Source organism: Littorina saxatilis, linkage group LG8, assembly GCF_037325665.1.
Source record: "Littorina saxatilis isolate snail1 linkage group LG8, US_GU_Lsax_2.0, whole genome shotgun sequence".
Taxonomy (NCBI): Eukaryota; Metazoa; Mollusca; class Gastropoda; order Littorinimorpha; family Littorinidae; genus Littorina; species Littorina saxatilis.
Genome location: NC_090252.1, coordinates 9,658,894 through 9,680,820, shown reverse-complemented (window position 1 = coordinate 9,680,820; position 21,927 = coordinate 9,658,894). Strand labels below are relative to the sequence as shown.

The window sequence follows — 21,927 nt, the reverse complement described above, 5'->3', positions numbered from 1 at the left end:
ACCTCATCTTTGTGTACCCTCTGCAAGTGTGTAGACATTTTGGTATTGAACTTTTCACAATACATACAACAATGCTTTTTGGACCCTTTACCAACCTCCTTCCCCACATTTGCTTTTTGTAAGGCTGGATACTCTGTACTCTCATCAGAATCTGTGTTACAGCTGTCGGAAACAGCTGATGCTGATGGTGAACATCTACTGCTGGAAGTAGAACACCTGGAAAAAAATTCAAATTATAATAATAACAAGAAGGGCAAGGCCCACACGTCTCACATGCTTTTACAATAATGAATAAAGCTAAGGGGCTGGTAAATATCTTCTAAATCCTGATTTCATTTCATTTTGAAATCCAACAGAGCAAGGAAAGCGGCCATATTGACAGGAAGTGAGGTCATAGTGACATAATATGTCTCTGTATTAGGCTTATGGTTCATGAATCTGCTGTTCACACTGAAATAATTTTATTTATTATTCTAAACCATTATTTTTTATTTGGTCTTTTTAATACTATCACATTCATCAAAGAAATTCCATACACAAAAGTTTACTGATAAAAATGTGTGAGCAACATGTCAATTTGACCGTTTTCCTTATATCAAATTTTCACCGTTTTCAAGTGCACTACAATAACATGGGAGAAAATTGAGAAAATGTGATAAATGACTGTTTTTGAGACAACATTTAACGCCCCTGTGACCTTGACCTTGATGCAAGGTCAAGTGACAATGTATGTTTCTTCAGGCCTTGTCAGCATACACCATCATGCCAGATTTGGTGTTTCTAGGTTTAGTAGTGTCCGAGAAAAGTCCAACATTTTAAAGTTTTCTACGCCCGCCCGCCCGGACGGACGACACGGGCGAGTACATAGACTCACTTTTGCTTCGCATGTGAGTCAATAATAATAATAATAATTAGGATATTTATAATGCGTCTATCTCATATACATAGACTGCTAGCGCAGCCTACAATAACTCACCTTTCATCCGCATGCGCACGCTTCAGCACGTACCAGAAACAACAACACAGTCAATCGACAGACAAGCCGACAACCGACATGACTGTACAAGATATTTACATGACTGTACAGTATTTACAAGAGGTGTTCGGGGTAATATTTCTGACTCATGCTCCTCACCTATTTCTGGAAGAACAGCTGGCGTGTTGAATACTGTTGGAATTCTGAAAAAAATAAATCAATCAAAAAGCATATTACAAATCATGTTACATGTATCAGGTTCATGCTGTGAGTGTGGTGTGCTGCTAGATAAGACTACGTTGTCTGATTTTCATGTCAAATTGATTTTCAATGCATGGATCAGTCTACTCGCGCGCCCTGTCACTGACTTATATAAATTGAAACTGATCCATCAAAAACTATTGCCATGAGTTGAATGGTACATCGATTTTCGGCATCAATGCGCCACCACACTAGCAGTGCACTATATCGGATGCCGCGCGAACTAAAAAGTACCAAAACATGAGTCTGGACAGTAATCCTACTCAGAATGTTAACGTGAGGGGTGGCCCCAAATCAAGTGTGCCAGACAAATGAACGTGCGGTGTTCTTCAAGATATATAAATGACTAACGAAATCATGGCCCATAGAAATGTAATCTGAGGGGGCCAATGAGTCAATGACCCATAGCGTTTTGGTGCCAATTGTCGATTGATGCTTTGCGGCACAGACAAGATGTTGTTGGCGAACCAGAATGGCCACTGTAAAGCAAAACAAAACGTTTTTTTCTAAGAATCGCAGAAAAAACTGCACATATTATTATTATTAAGGACATTTATATGCCTAATGTAAAAGAAGAAAAAAACCTAGGCATTTACATTTACAAATTAAAAGCACACATACCTTCTCATTGTCTGAAACCTTGGTTCCCTCGTCATCAGACAGAAGGTGGAATGGATTGGTATTATTATCACCCTCCTCATCAGAAGAATCGTCTTGGATGACGAGTCGTCTCTTCACACCACGCTTTGGACTGGATTGGCTCGCTGTTTGCGGTTTGGAATTCTAAAAAAAATAAATCAATCAAAAAGCATATTACAAATCATGTTACATGTATCAGGTTCATGCTGTGAGTGTGGTGTGCTGCTAGATAAGACTACGTTGTCTGATTTTCATGTCAAATTGATTTTCAATGCATGGATCAGTCTACTCGCGCGCCCTATGCCACTGACGTATATAAATTCAAACTGACCCATCAAAAACTATTGCCATGAGTTGAATGGTACATCGATTTTCGGCATCAAGACACAACTCTTCCAGTACCCCCCCCCCCCCCCCCCCCCCTCCCCAAAACCCTGACTGGAGCACTTTTGGCCCTACTATTGGCCCTCCCAGGGACCCCGGTGGTGCCCGATGTGATGCTTGGCTCAGCACCCCTCCCCCACCCATCCCTCCCGGGGGTGTCCTTAGTGATGTCTGGCTCGGCACCCCCTCTCCCACCCCCCCCCACCCATCCCTCCCGGGGGTGTCCGTAGAGTGATGTCTGGCTCGGCACCCCCTCTCCCCCCCCCCCCAACAACCCCTCCCGGGGGTGAGGTAATGATGTCTGGCTTGCCACCCCACCCCCCCCGGGGATGTCCGTAGTGATGTGTGGCTCGGCACCACTCCCCCCGCTTTTTCCTAATGTGTTTGTTGTTATGGTTGGTTTTTGGTTGATTGTTGGAGTGAAAGCCTTGCGTGAGCATGTGTATAAATGTGTACGAGTGCGCCTTGAGTCGCCTTGCGGTGAGATATGAGCGCGATATAAATCTCCTTATTATTATATTATTATTATCAATGCGCCACCACACTAGCAATGCACTAAATTGGATGCCGCCCGAACTAAAAAGTACCGAAACCGAAAATCCTACTCAGAATGTTAACGTGAGGGGTGGCCCCAAATCAAGTGTGCCAGACAAATGAACGTGGCGGTGTTCTTCAAGTTATAAAAATGACCAATGAAATCATGGCCCATTGAAATTTAATCTGACGGGGCTAATGAGTCAATGACCCATAGCGTTTTGGTGCCAATTGTCGATTGATGCTTTGCGGCACAGACAAAATGTTGGTGGCGAACCAGAATGGCCACTGTAAAGCAAAACAAAACGTTTTTTCTAAGAACCGCAAAAAATAAGCTGCACATATTATTATTAATTCTTAGGACATTTATATGCCATATCTAAAAGAAAAAAAAAAACCTAGGCATTTACAAATTAAAAGCACACATACCTTCTCATTGTCTGAAACCTTGGTTCCCTCGTCATCAGACAGAAGGTGGAATGGATCGGTATCATTATCACCCTCCTCATCAGAAGAATCGTCTTAAATGATGAGTCGTCTCTTCACACCACGCTTTGGACTGGATTGGCTCGACCCAGACTGGCTTGCAGCAGGCTGGCTCGGAGCAGACCGACTGTGATTTTGGCTCAACGGAGGATGACTCTGACTTCCCTCACTGAAACGTGTAACCGAGTCATAAGTACTTGGGACGGCACAAAGAGCGACAAACAAGTTGTTGGCATCACAAGTTCGAAAGGCTTCCCCAATTAAAGGTGTTTTGAGGTCTTGTGATCATACACTAGCATGTCACATTGGGTGTTGATAGACTTTTAATAGTGTCTGAGAAAGATCCAACGTTAAACGTTTTTACAGACAGACGGACAACTAGGGTCAGTACATAGACTCTCTTTTGCTTTGCAGGCAAGTTAAAAATATCATGTCCCCAGCAGCGAGTTGCACGACGGACTTAGGACTGTCTTAATTTTAGGATCGGTTTTTTCTCTCGGTCCTACCGGTAGGATTTAATCTGTTCGTACCTGTGCTTGCTGCTGGCATTGTTCAAAGTGCCTAAAAGCCACTGTGGTCGACTTATAATAACGTTTTCTTTACTGTTAACCAAGAAAAGTGTGTCCATTTTTATAGTCCTAAAATTAGGACAGTCCTAAGTCCGTCGTGCAACTCGCTGCAGGACCTTAGCAAAGATAGTGTTTGGGGTAATATTTCTGACTCGTGCTCCTCACCTATTTCTGGAAGAAGAACAGCTGGCGTGTTGAATACTGTTGGAATTCTGAAAACGCTTTGGACTGGATTGGCTCACTGTTTGCGGTTTGGAATTCTGAAAAAAATAAATCAATCAAAAAGCATATTACAAATCATGTTACATGGATCCATCAAAAACTATTGCAATGAGTTGAATGGTACATCGATTTTTGGCATCAAGATACAACTCTTCCAGTAGAAGCCCCCTCCCCCCTCCCCCCACCTCACCCACCTTTTGACTGGAGCACTCAACTCATGGCAATAGTTTTTGATGGAGCAGTTTGAATTTATATACGTCAGTGACACAGGGCCTGCGAGTCATGCATTGAAAATCAATTTGACATGAAAATCAGACAACGTAGTCTTATCTAGCAGCACACCACACTCGCAGCATGAACCTGATACAAAACGTTTTTTCTAAGAACCGCAGAAAAAAGCTGCACATATTATTATTATTACTTAGGACATTTCTATGCCATATCTAAAAGAAAGAAAAAAACCTAGGCATTTACATTTACAAATTAAAAGCACACATACCTTCTCATTGTCTGAAACCTTGGTTCCCTCGTCATCAGACAGAAGGTGGAATGGATCTGTATCATTATCACCCTCCTCATCAGAAGAATCGTCTTGGATGATGAGTCGTCTCTTCACACCACGCTTTGGACTGGATTGGCTCGACCCAGACTGGCTTGCAGCAGGCTGGCTCGGAGCAGACCGACTGTGATTTTGGCTCAACGGAGGATGACTCTGACTTCCCTCACTGAAACGTGTAACCGAGTCATAAGTACTTGGGACGGCACAAAGAGCGACAAACAAGTTGTTGGCATCACAAGTTCGAAAGGCTTCCCCAATTAAAGGTGTTTTGAGGTCTTGTGATCATACACTAGCATGTCACAATGGGTGTTGATAGACTTTTAATAGTGTCTGAGAAAGATCCAACGTTAAAAGTTTTTACAGACAGACGGACAACTAGGGTCAGTACATAGACTCTCTTTTGCTTTGCAGGCAAGTTAAAAATATCATGTCCCCAGCAGCGAGTTGCACGACGGACTTAGGACTGTCTTAATTTTAGGATCGGTTTTTTCTCTCGGTCCTACCGGTAGGATTTAATCTGTTCGTACCTGTGCTTGCTGCTGGCATTGTTCAAAGTGCCTAAAAGCCACTGTGGTCGACTTATAATAACGTTTTCTTTACTGTTAACCAAGAAAAGCGTGTCCATTTTTATAGTCCTAAAATTAGGACAGTCCTAAGTCCGTCGTGCAACTCGCTGCAGGACCTTAGCAAAGATAGTGTTTGGGGTAATATTTCTGACTCGTGCTCCTCACCTATTTCTGGAAGAAGAACAGCTGGCGTGTTGAATACTGTTGGAATTCTGAAAACGCTTTGGACTGGATTGGCTCACTGTTTGCGGTTTGGAATTCTGAAAAAAATAAATCAATCAAAAAGCATATTACAAATCATGTTACATGGATCCATCAAAAACTATTGCAATGAGTTGAATGGTACATCGATTTTTGGCATCAAGATACAACTCTTCCAGTAGAAGCCCCCTTCCCCCTCCCCCCACCTCACCCACCTTTTGACTGGAGCACTCAACTCATGGCAATAGTTTTTGATGGAGCAGTTTGAATTTATATACGTCAGTGACACAGGGCCTGCGAGTAGACTGATCCATGCATTGAAAATCAATTTGACATGAAAATCAGACAACGTAGTCTTATCTAGCAGCACACCACACTCGCAGCATGAACCTGATACAAAACGTTTTTTCTAAGAACCGCAGAAAAAAGCTGCACATATTATTATTATTACTTAGGACATTTCTATGCCATATCTAAAAGAAAGAAAAAAAACCTAGGCATTTACATTTACAAATTAAAAGCACAAATACCTTCTCATTGTCTGAAACCTTGGTTCCCTCGTCATCAGACAGAAGGTGGAATGGATCTGTATCATTATCACCCTCCTCATCAGAAGAATCGTCTTGGGTGATGAGTCGTCTCTTCACACCACGCTTTGGACTGGATTGACTCGACCCAGACTGGTTTGCAGCAGGCTGGCTCGCAGCAGACCGACTCTGATTTTGGCTCATCGGAGGATGACTCTGGCTTTCCTCACTGAAACATGTAACCGAGTCATTAGTACTTGTGACGGCACAAAGAGCGACAAACAAGTTGTTGTCTGAGAAAGATCCAACGTTAAAAGTTTTTACAGACAGACGGACAACTAGGATCAGTACATAGACTCTCTTTTGCTTTGCATGCAAGTTAAAAATATCATGTCCCCAGCAGAGAGTTGCACGACGGACTTAGGACTGTCTTAATTTTAGGATCAATTTTTTTTTCTTTTTTTTCTGTCCCACGTTTTTATCTCTCGGTCCTACCGGTATCAAAGATAGTGTTCGGGGTAATATTTCTGACTCGTGCTCCTCACCTATTTCTGGAAGAACAGCTGGCGTGTTGAATACTGTTGGAATTCTGAAAAAAATAAATCAATCAAAAAGCATATTACAAATCATGTTACATGTATCAGGTTCATGCTGTGAGTGTGGTGTGCTGCTAGATAAGACTACGTTGTCTGATTTTCCTGTCAAATTGATTTTCAATGCATGGATCAGTCTACTCGCGTGCCCTATGCCACTGACGTATATAAATTGAAACTGATCCATCAAAAACTATTGCCATGAGTTGAATGGTACATCGATTTTCGGCATCAATGCGCCACCACACTAGCAGTGCACTATATCGGATGCCGCGCGAACTAAAAAGTACCAAAACATGAGTCAGGACAGTAATCCTACTCAGAATGTTAACGTGAGGGGTGGCCCCAAATCAAGTGTGCCAGACAAATGAACGTGGCGGTGTTCTTCAAGTTATATAAATGATCAATGAAATCATGGCCCATTGAAATTTAATCTGAGGGGGCCAATGAGTCAATGACTCATAGCGTTTTGGTGCCAATTGTCGATTGATGCTTTGCGGCACAGACACGATGTTGGAATGGCCACTGTAAAGCAAAACAAAACTTTTTTTTCTAAGAACCGCAGAAAAAACTGCACAGATTATTATTAATATTATAGGCCTATTCTATAGCGCGCGCTGCTCTCTCTCTGCGCTCTGGCAGCTTGCTAACCTACCGCTCGCTGGGCTCAAAGCGACACGGCTACACAGAAACACACACCCAAAAAACCCAACATTTTTGTAAATTATCAATTTAAAAATCAATTTAAAATCGATGTGAAATTGATGACAATGTTGTACACGTTATGTTGATTAATTCGATATATTTCAACCGTTTCAAATAATATGTTAGATATGTTTATTACTATGGGTCATTCTCAGGACAATGTCCCTTTTTTTAGTTTCTTTTGTTGCGACTGAGCATCGTTTAAAAACATGGATGGAAAAAAATCATTTGTTGCAACAATAATTAGTTGCAGGGTCTGTTTCTTGAATTACAATTTATTGCGCTCAAAAAGAGTGGTGCAATCACATTTTGTAAACTGAAAAGTGACAGTCGAAACACATTCATGAGATATAGTGGAAACCACAATTGTGACATGCAATTTTCGGTGCATTTTGTTAGATATATCCATTTTAGACAGTTGAAGAAGCGCGTATGAATGTTACAGTAAAAGATGGACATGAGCTTCAACTAAGAAAGCAAGAGACAAAATGTATTGACTTGAGTATTCCAAAATATTGACTTTCAAACTCTGAATTTCCATACATGTCACGTTTTTGGGCCATAGTCCTGAGAATGACCCCTATTTCTTTATATAGTCATCTAGCCTAAATCTTTGCATCGCCTTTTAGTGAATCCACAAACCTGTCCTGCGTCAAGGGCTATTTATAAAATCGATTACTTAGGACATTTATATCCCATATCTAAAAGAAAGAAAAAAACCTAGGCATTTACATAAAATTTACAAATTAAAAGCACACATACCGTAAAAGTTGGCCTATAAGACGCACCTGAATACAAGCCGCACCCCCTGATTTTTAACAAAATTTCAGAAAAAAGAAGAAATTCCTACTTATTCTGCACTGGGTTATAAGCCGCAGGGGTCTGTTCATTAGAAAAAAGTCGCGGCTTATAGGTCGACTTTTACGGTACCTTCTCATTGTCTAAAACCTTGGTTCCCTCGTCATCAGACAGAAGGTGGAATGGATCGGTATCATTATCACCCACCTCATCAGAAGACTTGTCTTGGATGATGAGTCGTCTCTTCACACCACGCTTTGGACTGGATTGACTCGACCCAGACTGGCTTGCAGCAGGCTGGCTCGGGGCAGACCGACTCTGATTTTGGCTCAACGGACTCTGGCTTCCTTCACTGAAACGTGTAACCGAGTCATAAGCACTTGTGACGGCACAAAGAGCGACAAACAAGTTGTTGGCGTCACAAGTTCGAAAGGCTTCACCATCCACAATGGAAGGTGGATAAAGAAAATTTTGTCAAACTGTATGCAAACAGCTCTCATCTTCAGTTCCACTGTGACTGAAATGCACTGTGCCTAAACCGCAAATACTGAAATAGCGAACGACGAAACAATTTGATCGCCGGTCGGCGAGTGCTTTTAAAAGTTTTGGTCGCCCGAACAGATTTTTAGTCGCCTCGGGCGACCGGGCGAGTTCGTTTCAGCAGCCCTGAAAGTTTCATTGCATTTTTATTGTGCCCTATTGTATAAAAACATTCCTTGGCTGGTGGTTTACCGTTTTGTAGAGCTCCTACTTAGACTGAGAGGCACCCTTCAGTTCAACAAACAAGTGTCACTTTGTCCTGTTTGTGACATTTGTGTTTAATACACAATGTATATCCCTATGTCAGGTTCTTACCTTTTATCTCGGATTAATTTTTGGAACTTTAACATCTCAAATATGGAGTTCGCTGTTAAACAGTCACTCCTCCCCAATCTGCAAAAAACAAAACAAAACAACAACAAAAACCGATGTGCAGTGGACTTGAAAAACAGTGCCAACTATCAACTTTCTGTGACAATTACTCCAGGGTATACTTAGGATGTACGCCATGGAGTCGATGGACTAATCGAACTGGACTTTTATACTTTAACAATTTTCAAGTTACACATTCTCTTATTATTGGAACAGACAGTCAGTGTTTGACCATGCAGTAGATTTCAATCACTTATTCACTACTCTAACAGCGCAAATGCGCATGCAGTGTGTCATGAAAAGATTGACAACAACAAGAAACAAACAGTTTTCAAAGATTCAAACAATCATGATTGCAAAAAAACACTCCAAATACAGAAAATATATAAAAAGAAATTAGCTTACTTTTGGCGGGGAGCCGGTCGCGCCATTTTGTAGCTGGAAAGGGAGCGAACTAGATCGAAAATAGAGTTATCTCCCGTCGGTGTGTGAAAAAGTAAGCTGAATTTGCGTTACACTCCGCTCACACACGGGTACGCAAAATTAATAAACTGGGTCACAAGCTAAAACTTGTTCTCTGAGTCGTTTGGAACCTGGTTGTTACGAATCAAGAATAAAACAACTGGGTTTCAAAATTTGGAACCCACTTGTTTTTTTGCCCGAGTTGGTACTGTGTGAAACATATACATAAACCTGGTTGGTGGGTTTTGTATGCTCACACACGCACACACACACACACACACACACACACACACACACACACACACACATGCGCATATTCGCACTCAAACCCTTACAACATATACATGATATTCTTTCCGTGACTAGTTTCAATTAAATTACATGCATTCACACTTTATGTAAAACACATTCTGTTTGAAGTTATTGAAACATTATTTCAATTCCAGGATCCAGCTACACTTCATGAACCTGGCCCAACCACCCCGGAACAAGAAGAAGACGATGAACGTCTGCCCACACTGAACAGACGTCGCCGTCTCCCGACTCTTGTAAGTAGAATGTAATGGAGGGACACACACACACACACACACACACATTCGCACTCAAACCCTTTCAAAATATACATGATATTCTTTCCGTGACTAGTTTCAATTAAATTACATGCATTCACACTTTACGTGAAAAACACATTCTGTTTGAAGTCATTGAAACATTATTTCAATTCCAGGATCCAGCGACACTTCATGAACCTGGCCCAACCACCCCGGAACAAGAAGACAATGAACGTCTGCGACGTCGCCGTCTCCCGACTCTTGTAAGTAGAATGTAATGGAGCTACACACACACCCTTAAGGCCATGTGAGGGCCAAATCGCTATTTTCCATATCTGATGATCAGCACTGTTTGTGTCGCTTTTGTTATAATACTGATGGTCTCTGAATTAAAAAATGTTAATGTGTTTGTTTATTGTGTATGTCGTTGCTATAGAAACAGAAAAGTAAACAGCAGCCATATTGGATTTTAGGAACCGTTTTTTCCATATCCAAATGCTCGATTTCTGTCCAATATTTTGCATAAATATAGATTTAGATCATATCTACAGATTTACCATTTATTTTTTCTGTGAGTATTACAGTTATTTAAAAAAAAATTTTTTTATCATAATGTTGAAATTTTGCGTAAAATTTAATATTAAAAAAATCGTAAAGCCAACATTTCTTTTCCGATTCATTATTCAAATGGTAACTCTGTAGATAGTATGTAAAAGTACAAGTATGCAGAATTTCACAGAAATCTAACCAGTAGATTTGAAATCATTTCGTTCCCAAATGTCAAAACATGCAAACTGAGGAAAAGGCAAAAACGCACACAATTTGTTTTGAAACCATTGATAGTTGTAATTAAACTCAAAATACATACATGTATCTCCAAATTCCACACTGAGGAATGTCTTTCACACCTTAGAGACACAGTTTAAAAGTTAGGGAAGACATAAAACATAAGTTATTTCAAACATGTGCAGTACACTATGAAAATTGTTTGTCCCGAGTTACAAACAATGCATACACACACTCCCAATTACAGCATGCACACCAAAAAAAGCTCGCTCACTCGTTCACGTTCACATTCACACACACACACACACACACACACACACACACACAAGCTAGCTCCAAATTACGAAACGTACCCAAGTCATTAATTGCACATATGCGTACAATAACCACAATATATATGAGAATAATGTTAACCACAATAACAATGACAAGTCGCGTGAAGCAATATAAAAACATTTAGTCAATCAGTATGAAACTTAAATATCAACACCACAAACCAGTCATCGCCAAGACTACGAGATACATTAAGATAGTCTCGGCTAACAATACCGAGACGGATCACGCTCGTCTCCGCAAAGCATGAGACCGTATAGTACTTACTAAACCTATTTTCTGTAATTCTGAGCACATTGTTAGAGTGAACATGACATATCTATATATTTTTGAATTCAGGAAAAAATGAGGAATGCAATGCAGTCAAAGTTTATTTTGTTACTAAAAATTAGATTTTAATGACAAACTTAACAAGCAAACTCATTACTTTATTTTTAAAATTTTGAGCTGAAATGCAATACCATAGTCCGGACTTCGTCGAAGATTGCTTTACCAAAATTGCAATCAATTTGGTTGAAAAATTAGGGTGTTAGAGCGCTGCCTCAACTGCCTAAAAAAATCCGGATATGACGTCATCAAAGACATCTTTCCAAAAAATGGAAAAAAGACATCTGGGGATATCGCACTCAGGAACTCTCATGTTAAGTTTTATCAAGATTGGTCCAGTAGTTTCCTCGGAATCACTTTATACACAAACACACCATGAGTCATGACCCTCGTCTCGATTCCCCGTCTATGTTAAAACATTTACATAGTCAAAACTTAGAACATGCCTGCTGCATATGCAGGGCCACCTTCCAGCTGAACAAGTTCTTCCAGTCTCTTTGACTTGGCTGCCCGCACTTTGTCTCTCCTTTTACTTTGCTTGTCTCTCACAGCCTTCAGACTGTTCCGCACCCTCTTGTGCATCCTGGCTGCTCCAAGCCTCTTTATGTGATGTCCAGTCTGGAATCCGAAGAACTGGGCAGAGTCGGCAGCAGCAGCAGGTCCAAAGTTGAACTCTCTAATAGCAGTCAAGACTGCAAACTCAACACGACTGCGGGAAGCAAAGTGGTCCTTAGCACATCTTGACCAAATGAGGCTGTGGAGACACTCATTGGCATTTTGTGTCTTGCCAGAAACACATCTGCTGAGTAGGTGTTCTTCAGAAAGTCTCTCATAAATGGGCAACAGGTGTGCAGCTAACTTCTCCTCATTGAGGGGTGTGTGGATGAGGTGTTTGTGTGGACCTGGAACTTGGTGCTTCGCCAGCGCTTCCTGAAAGAAACACCACGAGCTCTCTCCAGCAGGACAAAGTTCATGTTGTGGATTTTCGTCAGTGGAAAAACAATGGTACAGTGATGCCATGATTGCTTTTTTCATGCTACACACATCCTTGTTGCTACGAATTGCCCGGTTGTAGTAAATCTGTAGCTTGCGTATGGCATTGCCTGTCAGCTGACCCCTTCCACGTCCACCAAGAGTCACCCCTCGCTTTCGGCAGTCTGTCACCATGTTGCGAAGAGCTGTACCAAGTCGTTTACTCACATGGTTCACACACTCTTCCTTGTCAATGTGAATATCCTCACCATAGGGCTTGATGTCGTTGAGCTCTGTAAAAGTCTTGGAGTCACCGTCCGACAGAAGTGTTGTGTAGCGAAGCTTGTTGGTGTTCACCGATCGACGCCATATGACACGGGCTGCTTCCACCTCCATCATCCCTGATGAGCCTGCAAACAAGAACAAAATAAGAAATGTAATTTGCAAACAGAGTATTTTTTAAGTGTGTGTGTGTGTGTGTGTGCACGCATGTGTTATTCACAGTCATTGTACAGCTAATACTTCAACTATAATTAATACAGAAAAGAATTGAAATAAACATGGAATTACCAAATTACTGTATATTAAATTTCTAGCAGCAGGTATTTTTTTATTTATTTATTTATTTACTTTTATTTATTTACGAGGATTTATATCGCGCACGTATCTCACCCCACAAGGCGACTCAAGGCGCATGTTACCTATTAATAGTGGTGAGAACATGTTATATTGTGGCACTGAACATGTTAGATTGTAAACGTTAAGCATAATATTCATCAATTGATACTATTTGAACATTTTTAAATACACTTGTATTGTGCCACACATACATACGGTACATGTATGTATGTGGCCACACATGTATACATGTATGTATGTGTAAACTATTTGCCACCCCCTGACCACTACTAGCTCCCTCTGTTCTAAGCCCGTTGATTCTGAAGACTTGTGAATCTCACTTCATGCTGTAAATACAGCTCTCTCTCTCTCTCTCTCTCTCTCTCTCTCTCTCTCTCTCTCTCTCTCTCTCTCTCTCTCTCTCTCTCTCTCTCTCTCTCTCTCTCTCTCTCTATCTGTGTGTGTTTTCTTATTATTTTCATCACACACATCCACTCCCCCATGCCCTGAACTATTCTTAAAAATTGGATTTATATATGCATGTGTTACAACTTTCATTATTATTATCATAAATTGATGATCTGTCTTTATGACGCTTTTTTGTAATCCATCATCCATGCCTTTAGTTTTGGTTTTCAGTTTCACTGGAATGCATGGAAAATAATATCCACTCATCACTATTACATTTACTTGTAATTTGCTATATTTGAGTAAGTTGCTTAAATTTGAAATAAACTCTATTCAAATATTTCTGTGCAAACAAATATAATTTACCTTTATAGTTCACCTCACACTTGTCCAAGTGGTCCACGAGCCAGGCCGCATACTCCTCTGGTTTTTCCTGAAACAGCTTCTGCCCCGTAGACTCGCACACCTGGCAGTAGGTACACATGACATGGGCATCAACACAGAGTCCAGTAAGTAAGTCCACAGCACACCCAACTCCAATGTGCGAAGAGTGTCCACGAGTAAGCCAGGTGCCATCATAGCTCACAATAATGTTCAGGGTGTCATCGACACCAAGAGTAGTGCCACAGTATCTTGCATGAACTTCTCGAACATATGCAACAGTCTCACTGAACACATGCTTCCGGAATCCCTCTAGTTGTGTGAATAGTTGGCTGGCATGAGTATGAAAGGTCTTGTGGTGAAGTCCAGCTAAATCCATGTTTTCACAGAAATTTCTGAATGTGGTGGCTCCCAGTCCACAAGCAAGCGAGGAATACACTGCCTGTCTGTTCATGTCGAACACTTTTGTCTTGGATTTAAATTTTGTCGCCAGATACTGTTCATACACAGGCTCTTCGCACGAAGAACAGTTCACCTGGGCAAATACTGCCAAGCCACTTGTTGGTCTGGAGTCTGTGCAAAGAGACAAGCACTTGTTTTTGCACTGTGGACAGCACAAACTTGCAACCATACTGTCTACTTCGGCAAAGTCTACAACACCCCTCTGGGTTTTTACCAGGGTTTCAGTAGCAGCAGATGACTTAGTGTCAACTCCACCGGAAACAAACCTCTCATACGATTCTTTTTTGAACTCACTTCTTGTCTTCGTGCCGAGAATGTTTTCAGTTGAAGGAATCGACGCGGAAAATGTAGCACTAGCAGACGACCCCAAAACCGGCACAAATTCTGTCACGTCAGTCAGCACAGAAGCTGATTGCGCTGATTTCTTCGCCTTCCATTGACTCTTCACTTGATCTGTCCTCTTTTTCGTAGATTTTGGGGCTCCTCTGGTTGTTGATGGCTTGGTGCGAACCATTTTTGCACAGGAGCGTGTACTTTCACTGCTTGTAAACAAGCGCCATTGTTGTACCACGTGACCCCGGTTGAACGAATCAAGATCGCATCGTACGTCATACTCTCCGTATAAGGAAGTTGGCGTAGATTGAACTACATTGACAATGTTCCGTTAGAGCCGAAGTAGTCCGGAAAATAACGAAACAACGGTCACATGCAAACAGGGGAGGCTATGTAGCATGCAACGTCATGCAGTGTTCGCCCTGTCGTCTGCTCAAATTTGCTGATCAAGGTGTTGAAAATCGGCAATAATAAGGCAAGTTCAGGACAAATGAACGCAATCAGGCGAGGGTTGGTTTATTGAATTTATTTTTATTACACAAAAAAACCATGTATATGCAACATCAACGGCAGAAATTGAAAGAAAAATGACCACAGTTTTCCAAACAGTCAAAATGTCTAAATGCCCAAATCTGCCCAAAAGCTCAAAAATCACCCCCGCACATCCCCTTAAAATATATTGTCTATGCATTCCCACTTTATGTAAAGCGCATTATAATGACTTTCAACGGAACGAAGTGCACAGTGTAAGTGACCGTTTTGAAGAGCTAGATATGTATATAGTATCCAATGACTAAAAAAACCCATTTGTTTATGATTATCTCGCCCGCAGGCAACGCCACAAGCCCCAGACATGGAGTCGGATGAACCGTCCACACTCTCTCCACAGGTAGTAAAGAATTTTAATTATCTAAAACCGTACCAATGAAACGCTAATTGGATAGTTTATCCAAACCGAAGACATACTCTAAACACGTAACGCACAAACGCCTTATCTCACTTCAACTTGATTTTTCAGACTTACCCAAGCAACTTTGAAATCACCCTGAGTGATCTAAGGGATGTGTCCGACTATACACGTACATGTAAGAGGCAATACAATAATAATTATAGTATGTTTTTATCACACACACATACAATATGCATGATATTCTTTCCGTGACTGTACTTGCGATTAGATCGTGTGCAATCCGACTTAACGTAAAACTCATTCAGCTTGAAGCCATTGACACATTATTTGAATTCGAGGATCCACCCACGCTTGACGCAGCTGCCGCAACCACACAGGGCATAGATTGGAATAACCATGTGAGTATAATTGAATGAAGATGATTACCCCCCGCGGGTTAGGGGGAAGAATATACCCGATGCTCCCCAGCATGTCGTAAGAGGCGACTGACGGATTCTGTTTCTCTTTTTACCCTTGTTAATTTAAGTGTTTCTTGTTATAGAATATAGTCAATTTTTGTAAAGATTTTAGTCAAGCAGTATGTAAGAAATGTTAAGTCCTTTGTACTGGAAACTTGCATTCTCCCAGTAAGGTAATACATTGTACTATACGTTGCAAGCCCCTGGAGCAAATTTTTGATTAGTGCTTTTGTGAACAAGAAACAATTGACAAGTGGCTCTATCCCATCTGCCCGTCGCGATATAACCTTCGTGGTTGAAAACTACGTCACACACCAAATAAAGAAAGATAAAGATGATTTCAGCGGAATGAATTGAAAATAGCATTCTTTCCGTGACTAGTTCCGATTATATCCCGTCAAGTCATTCATCAGAGTACACACATTGTTTTACTTTTTACAGGTCCTACCACCACCAAACTCAAGTCCGGGAGAAGGCCCTTCAAGACCTTCCGTTGCGCGAAAGCGTCGGCGTCATCCGACACTCGTAAGTTGTATCAGTGTGATGTACACGCACACGCACTCACACTCACACTCACACACACACACACGCACACATCCTTGTCAAATCAGTCCATGAATCGTTTCACCTGATTGGGCACGTCCGTCATTTTTAAAGCACATGTCCCTAGCCAGTGGTCACACATAGCCATGAACAGCGGCAGTGCTCCTGTGAGCAGAACCCGGACAATTTACGTTCTCCGGAGGGATATTCAAGATATAGTTCGTCCAGCTACCAGGTGGCCACACACCATTCGACGCTTATTTTGGACCCCAAATTTGGTCCATTTTCAACGACTTATTGTCGCAGCATTTGTTTATACGAACGGGCTTTACCCTGTCGTGGTTTTGGAGTGGGCGAATTTGATGGGCTTGTGCAGGGACAGGGCCGCCCATAATCATTTTCAGGCGCTGTTCCGCTATTTTGAGAACGGCCATTACGGACGCACTTTGTACCACCCCGCCCCCCCCCCCCCCCCCTTGCTCTCTGCATGATATTATCCCCAAAAAGCAAACCCTTTTGAGTGGAAATTTAAGTTTGTCCCAAAAATCAAATTTTGTAATAACTAACTTGAGAAGTATGTTAAGGGCCCTATATATATACTCCAGATATAGCCCCGTCACCACTAAAAAGTATATGGACGGAAAGAAGCAGACGGGGCTATAACTGGAGTATATATAGAGGGCTGTTGAACTTGGTTTTCCCGTTACTAATTTTAGAGGACCTATTCCGGTTCGAGCGAGAATCCCGAATCGGTACACTGAGCGAGAATCCCGAATCGGTACACTTTTGAACCATTTGAAGATTGAACCGACGGGGTTATATCGGTAGATTGCCTGTGTGTGTGTGTGTGTGTGTGTGTAGAGCGATTCAGAGTAAACTACTGGACCGATCTTTATGAAATTGTACATGAGAGTTCCTGGGTATGATATCCCCAGACGTTTTTTCTTTTTTTCGATGTATGTATTTGATGACGTCATATCCGGCTTTTTACATTTAGTCAAGTTTTCACTAAATGTTTTAACAAAGAGGGGGGAATCCAGACGAGGGTCGTGGTGTGTGTGTGTGTGTGTGTGTGTGTGTGTAGAGCGATTCAGGGTAAACTACTGGACCGATCTGTATGAAATTGTTCATGAGAGTTCCTGGGTATGATATTCCCAGATGTTTTATTTTCATTTTTTCGATAAATGTCTTTGATCAAATTAATGACGTCATATCCGGCATTTTGTAAAAGTTGAGGCGCAACCGCGTTTTTATGGATTGTTAATTTCACTGCCTTTGCCACGAGCGGTGGACAGACGATGCTACGAGTGTACGGTCTTGCGGAAAAAATGCAATGCGTTCACTTTCATTCTGTGAGTTCGAGTGAGCTTGACTAGAATGTTGTATTTTCGCCTTGCGACTTGTAAAAGTTGAGGCGGCACTGTCACGCCCTCATTTTTCAATAAAATTGATTGAAATTTTGGCCAAGCAATCTTCGACGAAGGCCGGACTTTGGTATTGCATTTCAGCTTGGTGGCTTAAAAATTAATTAATGACTTTGGTCATTAAAAATCTAAAAATTGTAATTAAAATCTTATTCTTCATCATGTTCTGATTCCAAAAACATATAAATATGTTATATTCGGATTAAAAACAAGCTCTGAAAATTCAAAATATAAAAATTATGATTAAAATAAAATGTTCGAAATCGACTTAAAAACAATTTCATCTTATTCCTTGTCGGTTCCTGATTCCAAAAACATACAGATATATGTTTGGATGTAAAACACGCTCAGAAAGTTAAAACGAAGAGAGGTACAGAAAAGCGTGCTATGCAGTACAGCGCAACCACTACCGCGCTAAACAGGCTCGTTAATTTCACTGCCTTTTGCACGAGCGGCGGACTACGGTCATTGTGAAAAAATGCAGTGCGTTCAGTTTCATTCTGTGAGTTCCAAAGCTTGACTAAATGTAGTAATTTCGTCTTACGCGACTTGTTATGTTTTGTTTCCGGCACGGAGTTCATTCGAAGGAGTGAACGGTGCACTAGTTCTTTTTAATGTTAAATGTTTGAAAATGAAACCGCATGTAATGAATAGAAAATAAATAAAATATTTATATACTAAGGTATCTTGTTTGTTTTTACATTTAGTCAAGTTTTTTTCTTTCTTCAGTTGCTTGTGTTTACATGTAACACACTAACACACACGCACACACACACACAATGATTTACACCCCTACTTTGCTGACTAATTATTTTCTGTAGACATACACATAACCATATAACCAAAAATCAGAAACATGTACACAATGTTCCACAAACATTTCATATATTTTATATACATAAATGTACCACCAAAAGGAGCTTCGTGACAACATGCTGAAAGTCGTGCGCAAACAATTTAAATCTCTCTCTCTCTCTCTCTCTCTCTCTCTCTCTCTCTCTCTCTCTTCTCTCTCTCTCTCTCTCTCTCTCTTCTCTCCTCTCTCTCTCTCTCTCTCTCTCTCTCTCTCTCTCTCTCTCTCTCTCTCTCTCTCTCTCTCTCTCTCTCTCTCTCTCTCTCTCTCTCTCTCTCTCTCTCTCTCTCTCTCTCTCTCTCTCAAAACAGCTATACTCATTAGATCACAAAGTAGAAAGTATTGCTGTCATACATCTAATGTCTTGCTTTCCGATCATTACCCCAGCCAACACAAGTAAGTCTTCCGTTCGGAATACTGAATAGTAAGGTAAAGCCTACTTACACAGAACATTCATCAGGTTGTTTCTATCAGAATACTACGTCTTCAAAGTCCAGCTTTCAAATCATTCATCAGACTTTCTCTTTTTTTCAATTCACCCAACACACCAGCTCGCTTACGGATCACACATCAGAAATCTATCAACGAAATCTGTCATTCAGATCTATCAGTTAAACTATAAAGGCAAAACTAACACGATCAGTGATATTTTAGCTGTCAAACCATACGTCAGACCACAGACTTTCAGTCAAAGCTCAGATCACATGAACAATCCTTTTGATAAATTTGCAAAACAGCTTTTTGTTGATGCTCGATTTCAATGATATAAATGTGAAATTTAATTTAAAAAAATAATAAAAACGCAGCTGAGTTTAATGCTTGAGAATACTGACTCGCTGTGTTTTGTTATGTCCACTCTTTCCAATTGTTATTTGTTCTTGTGGTCAATTTGCAAACTGTGGCATCACACGAGTCTAGCGTCTCTGGCCATGGAATGGAAGATAGAACTCTTGTTGTTGAGGAGAGCTTGGGGCGAGTCGCACTCTCGTATCTGACCCTTGTCCATCACCACAATCCTGAAATACATTTTCAGGTATGAGCTTTGCATTCACACACCTTGCGAAGAAAGATTTGGCAGAATCGCCATCACTCCTGAAGAACAAGGATAACCATAGCCTTTGCATTCACACGCCTGGGGAAGACAGATTGGGCAGAATCAGTCACCACAATCCTGAAATAAATTGGGCAGAACCATAGGCACTAAAACCCTGAAATACATTAGGCAGAACCAGTCACCGCGATCCTGAAACGCATTCAGCAGAACCACAGTTACCACAATCCTGAAATACATTGTACAGAACAACATTAACCACAATACTGAAGTACAAAGACAGCCGTCAGATTTGCATCCACAAGCCTGATAAAAACAGATTGAGCAGATCCACAGTCACCATCACTCTTCCAATACAAAGACAGCCACAACCTGTGCATACACTATCCTGTAAAATACAGATTTGTCAGAACCACTCCTGAAGAACAAAGACAGGCAGTCACAACCTTTGCATTTACAAGCCTGGAGAAGACAGATGTGGCAAAATGTGACCCTCCACGACGGTATGAGTCGCATGTCACCTTTGCATGATTTTCATATTTTTACATTTTCCTAAAGAGTTTTTTTATACTCTATCCAGTGGTGAAAACCGTTTTAGAAAAGAGCGAACACTGTTTGAGTTATAAGCCTGTGACTAAGGTGACCCTCACACTGTTACCAGACACTCCCCGGACTTATATTAAGCCTAGCGCAGAACCGCGCGAGGTGACATGCGACTCATTTCGTGGTGGAGGGTCACAAATCACCATCGCCACAATCCTGAAATACACAGACAAAACTCAAGATTTGCATTTATAAGCTTGGAGGAGGGAGATTTGGTAGGATACTTTTTAGGGTAAGGGTGGAGGGTCTAAAGTAGACGCGTGATTACGAAATAGTCCTCAGTGTCAGTTTTTTGTTTGTTTTGTTTTGTACAGCAAATGATAGTCAGTCCTTACCTTTGACTCGCAATACTTCAAAAAAATGTTATCTGAATGAAAAAAGGAACGATGAAACGTTATCTTGAAACAACATGCTTTTGCGTTTCGTTCACCCGACCTCCAAGGATCCTCGCAAAGCCGACGTGTCAAACGAAAAATGAAATACCTGTAAAAGACAATTAGGAGTTTAAACTGACTCAGAGTGCCCAGTACCTGTCGTAGTCCATGATGGTGTTGAGACGGTGGGCAATGGTGATGACGGTGCAGTCGCTGAACTCGGTCCTGATGGTGTTCTGAATCAGCTCGTCCGTTTCCATGTCAACCGCCGCCGTGGCCTCGTCCAGCACCAGGATCTTTGTCTTCCGCAGCAAGGAGCGAGCTAGACACACCAGCTGTCTCTGGCCCACACTGTTATTAGAACACCAAGAATCATTAGCAATAAAGGTCGTGGGTTTGAATCAAGGCCGCGCCTGGTGGGTTAAGGGTGGAGATTTATCCCATTACCCAGGTCAACGTATGTGCAGACCTGCTAATGCCTTACCCCCTTTGAGTGTACACGCAAGCACAAAATCAAGTGCGCACGGAAAAGATCGTATTACCCATGTTGGAGTTCGATTGGTTATAGAAACACGAACATGCCAAGCATGCATCCCTTGCAAGCGGTGTATGGCTGCCTTAATGGCGGGGTATAAACAGCCATACACGTAAAAACCCACTCATGCAACAACACTAGGTTACATGGGAGTTTCAGCCCATGGACGAAGAAGAAGAAGGGTAGGTAGGAATCATTCTGTTTTCTTCACGTTGGCATCTTTCCAATTCCTTCATTATTTTTAGATACTTCAATATTCAGTTCCAATATCTCAAAGGACAGCAATCGGCATCACTGTACTTAAGCGACCTGCCGAATCAACTTGTAATAAGTCCGTCATTCTGACAAATTTCATTAACAAGAAAATTAAGGTTGGATTTGCTACTGAAGTGCGATATTACTGGGTGTGGGGGGGGGGGGGGGGGGTAATTCACTTAATTTACACGGGTCTTGATCACAACACGATCAGAAGTTGAGGTGGTCATTACTTGCCAGGCCAAGTTGCATCCGTGAAAGCAGGAACCCACATATCAATGATAAATTAAAAACACCACCTATTCATCTGCTGAGTATTTTCCTTTGGTTGAAAAAAAACCTGAACGTTGTTTTCG

The 21,927-nt window shown here is 41.4% G+C and overlaps 3 protein-coding genes across 4 annotated transcripts in view; all 3 read right to left on the bottom strand.

The window, feature by feature from the left end:
* Window positions 1-1,886: 1,886 nt before the first annotated feature.
* Window positions 1,887-9,646, bottom strand: LOC138972739 (sericin-2-like). Its single transcript, XM_070345408.1, has 9 exons — window positions 8,876-9,646; window positions 8,228-8,372; window positions 6,470-6,513; window positions 5,928-6,153; window positions 5,362-5,456; window positions 4,571-4,796; window positions 4,015-4,109; window positions 3,224-3,449; window positions 1,887-2,020 (listed from the first exon to the last, which is right to left on the bottom strand). The coding sequence occupies exons 1-8, from the start codon at window positions 8,908-8,910 to the stop codon at window positions 3,317-3,319; spliced, it is 999 nt and encodes a 332-aa protein (XP_070201509.1). The 5' UTR covers window positions 8,911-9,646; the 3' UTR covers window positions 1,887-2,020; window positions 3,224-3,316.
* Window positions 9,647-10,237: 591 nt separating this feature from the next.
* LOC138972738 (uncharacterized) lies at window positions 10,238-15,373 on the bottom strand. Its single transcript, XM_070345407.1, has 2 exons — window positions 13,756-15,373; window positions 10,238-12,773 (listed from the first exon to the last, which is right to left on the bottom strand). Exons 1-2 carry the CDS (start codon window positions 14,744-14,746, stop codon window positions 11,827-11,829), a joined length of 1,938 nt encoding a protein of 645 aa, XP_070201508.1. The 5' UTR covers window positions 14,747-15,373; the 3' UTR covers window positions 10,238-11,826.
* A 3,591-nt stretch (window positions 15,374-18,964) lies between these two features.
* The window catches only part of LOC138972737 (multidrug resistance-associated protein 1-like), a 58,325-nt gene continuing 55,362 nt past the window's right edge, over window positions 18,965-21,927 (bottom strand). Inside the window, exons 33-34 of one of the 2 annotated variants that reach the window (XM_070345406.1) lie at window positions 20,938-21,132; window positions 18,965-19,769 (exon numbers count right to left, since the gene is read on the bottom strand). In XM_070345406.1, the coding sequence (XP_070201507.1) occupies window positions 19,658-19,769; window positions 20,938-21,132 (307 nt within the window). In that variant the 3' untranslated portion in view covers window positions 18,965-19,657. The remainder of the gene's footprint in view (window positions 19,770-20,937; window positions 21,133-21,927) is intronic. The other variant, XM_070345404.1, reaches the window with a different exon arrangement.